Source organism: Chiloscyllium plagiosum, unplaced genomic scaffold (assembly GCF_004010195.1).
Source record: "Chiloscyllium plagiosum isolate BGI_BamShark_2017 unplaced genomic scaffold, ASM401019v2 scaf_14451, whole genome shotgun sequence".
In the NCBI taxonomy this organism is placed as follows: Eukaryota; Metazoa; Chordata; class Chondrichthyes; order Orectolobiformes; family Hemiscylliidae; genus Chiloscyllium; species Chiloscyllium plagiosum.
Genome location: NW_025212154.1, coordinates 22,209 through 25,328, shown reverse-complemented (window position 1 = coordinate 25,328; position 3,120 = coordinate 22,209). Strand labels below are relative to the sequence as shown.

The 3,120-nt window shown below is 48.9% G+C and overlaps 1 protein-coding gene across 1 annotated transcript in view; it reads left to right on the top strand.

Moving 5' to 3' along the window:
- Positions 1-75: 75 nt before the first annotated feature.
- Positions 76-3,120, top strand: part of LOC122547322 (nuclear receptor-binding protein 2-like) — a gene marked incomplete at its 3' end in the record, with an annotated part of 24,621 nt that continues 21,576 nt past the window's right edge. Inside the window, exon 1 of the mRNA XM_043685962.1 lies at positions 76-96. Coding sequence (XP_043541897.1) covers positions 84-96 — 13 coding nt within the window. The remainder of the gene's footprint in view (positions 97-3,120) is intronic.

Below are 3,120 nucleotides of genomic sequence, written 5' to 3'. Positions count from 1 at the left end.
CCTCTCTCCCCCTGCCCCTGTCTCCCTCCCTGTGACATGTGGATATTCCCGGACTCTCCGACAATGTCCCAGTCTGGCACAGGATGTTAGTCAATGGTGAGCCTCTTTATTCAATGCTGGTATTTATTTATTTGTTTGTTTATTCCTGTTCACGTCTTTGCGGGAATTCTCTCATTTCTGACTCTTGGTGAAGTGAGAGGATAAACTGGGTTGACAGAGCCACCCCATCAGTTGGTGAGGAAATGGAGTCAGGAAAGCCTGAAAAATCTCCAGGACCCAATAAACCTCATCCCTGGGCACTGAAGGAAGTGGCTGGAGAAATAATCGGTACGTGGCTGTTCATTGTCCAAGATTCGATAGCCTCTGAAACAGTTCCTACAGATTGTACTGGAGCTAATGTAACCCCACTGTATAACAGAAACTGGAAAGTACAGACCAGCGAGCCTGACATTGGTAATGGGGAATAGGCTGGAGTCCGTTCTGAAGGCAGCTGGAAAACAGCAAAAAGATTGGACACAGTCAGCATGGATTTATAAAAGGGAAATGAGGCTTGGTGAATCAGCTGGAATTCTTCCAGGATGTGACGAGTAGAATTGATCATGTGGAACTTGTGGTTGACTTGGACTTTTATAAAGCTTCTGACAAAGTCCCACATAAGAGATTACTGTGTAAAATTAACGCGTGTGGAATTGGGGGGTTCCATACTGAGATGGATAGAGGACTGAGTTTACAAACAGGAGACAAAGAGGAGGAATAAACGGGTCTTTTACCAAGTCACAGGCAGTGACCAGTGGACTACCACAGGGATCAGTGCTTGGACTGTAAGTATGCATGGAGGTACAGCAGGTGGTGAGGAAGGTAAATGGGATGTTGACCTTCATAGCGAGAGGATTGGGGCTCAGGAGCAGGGATGTCTTGCTGCAGTTATACAGGGCCTTGGAGAGACCACACCTGGAGGATCGTGTGTCGGCCTGGTCTCCGTATCTGAGGAAGGATGCCCTGATGATGGAGGGAGGTCCGCGGAGGGTCTCCAGGCCGATTCCTGGGATGGCAGGATCTGACACTGGAGGAGAGACTGGATTGGTTCGGATGATAGTCACTGGAGTTGGGAAAATGAGAGGAAACTGCTCAGAAACCTGTAAAATTCTAACTGGATTAGGTAAGGTAAATGCAGAAAGATGTTCCTGATGTTGGGGAAGGGGTCCCAGTCTCAGGATATGAGGCAGACCCATTAAGGACTGAGCTGAGGAAGAATGTCTTCACCCAGAGAGTAGGGGAACCTGGGGAATTCTCTCCCACAGGAAGCTATTGGGGCCAATTCATTCGATATATTCAAGAGGGAGCTGGACGTGACCCTTGCATTGAGTTGAATGTTACGAGTTTGTGAGTCCATTCAGTATTCTAACAGCAGTGGGATAGAAACTGTTTCCAAACTGGCTGGTGCATGTGTTCAGGATTGTGGGCTCAAAGGCTATGGTCATACTGAATGGTGGCACAGGTTTGAAGGGCTGAATGGCCTCCTCCTGTTCCTATTTTCTGTGTTTCCATGTTCTGGAAGCAGGGGTCACAGTCGGAGGGGAAAGGGTGAACCATTTCAGACAGAAAAGAGGACAACCTTCAGCCAGAGGGTGGAGCCCTCCCTGCGAGAGATCATGGCTGGGCCAAAGCACTGACTGTTTTCAACAAAAGAATCAGATGTCGCTCTTACAGCTAAAGGGATCGAAGGAGGTGGGGAGAAAGCAGGAGCAGGGAACTCAGATTGGCTGGGGGAGTAGGCATCAAAGGGCCGAATGGCCTCTTCCTGAAGCTCTTTCCCATATTTTTATGTTTAGTCGTGAATAATGCTGGACAATTAAACAACCTTTAATGCAAGACATGTCAGAAATAAGGGGATAAACTGAGAGCAGGGATCAGGACTTGGAGCTTTGATGTTGTGGCCATTACTGAGACTTGGATATCACAGGGGCAGGAATGTTCCAGGGTTTAGATGTTTCAGAAGGAATAGAGGGGGTGGTAAAAGAGGTGGGGAGGGGCAGTGGCATTGCTAATCCGGGATATAATCACAACTGCAGAAAGGGATGTCATCGAGGAGGGTTTGTCTACAGAGTCAGTCTGGGTGGGAGTCAGAGACAGGAAAGGAGTAGTCACTTTATTGGGAGTTTTCTACAGACCCCCCCCCCCCCCCCCAAATAGCAACAGAGACATGGAGGAGGCTGTCTAGGGAGCACTTGCTGATAGGGCTGGATAGGTCTGTCCCAGTGAGGCAAGGAAGGGATGGGAGGGTGAAGGAACCTTGGATGACAAGGGATGTGGAACATCCACTATAAATGCCGGAGGAAACACCACAGAAGCGCTTCACAGGAGGCTCCCAAACAATGAGGATGTCACCTAGACAGGGGACGGAACGTCTGCAACACAAATTCCCAGCTCGGCGAACAGAACCACAACAACGAGCACCCGAGCTACAAATCTTCTCCTAAACCTTGAATGTGGAACATCTAGTCAAGAGGAAGAAGGAAGCTTACTGAAGGTTGAGGAGGCCAGGAGCAGACAGGGCTCGAGAGGGTTACAAGGTAGTCAGCAAGGAACTGAGGAATGGGCTTAGGAGAGCTAGGAGGGGACATGGAAAACCTTTAGTGGGTAGGATTACGGAAAACCTTAAGGCATTCCACACTTATGTGAGGAACAAGAGGATGGTTAGAGTGAGGATAAGGCCAATCAGGGTTAGTGGAGGGAACTTATGCCTGGAGTTGGAGGAGGTAGGGGAGGTCCTTAATGAATATTTTGCTTCAGTATTCACTACTGAGAGGGACCTTGTCGTTTCTGGCATGAAACCGACTGACTTGCTAGAACAGGTTGATGTTAAGAAGGAGGATGTGCTGAAAATTTTGAAAAACGTAAGGATAGATAAATCCCCTGGGTCAGATGGGAGAAAGTGAGGTCTGCAGATGCTGGAGATCAGAGCTGGAAATGTGTTGCTGGAAAAGCGCAGCAGGTCGGGCAGCATCCAGGGAACAGGAGAATCGACGTTTCGGGCATAAGCCCTTCTTCAGGAATGAGGAAAGTTTGTCCAGCAGGCTAAGATAAAAGGTAGGGAGGAGGGACTTGGGGGAGGGGCGT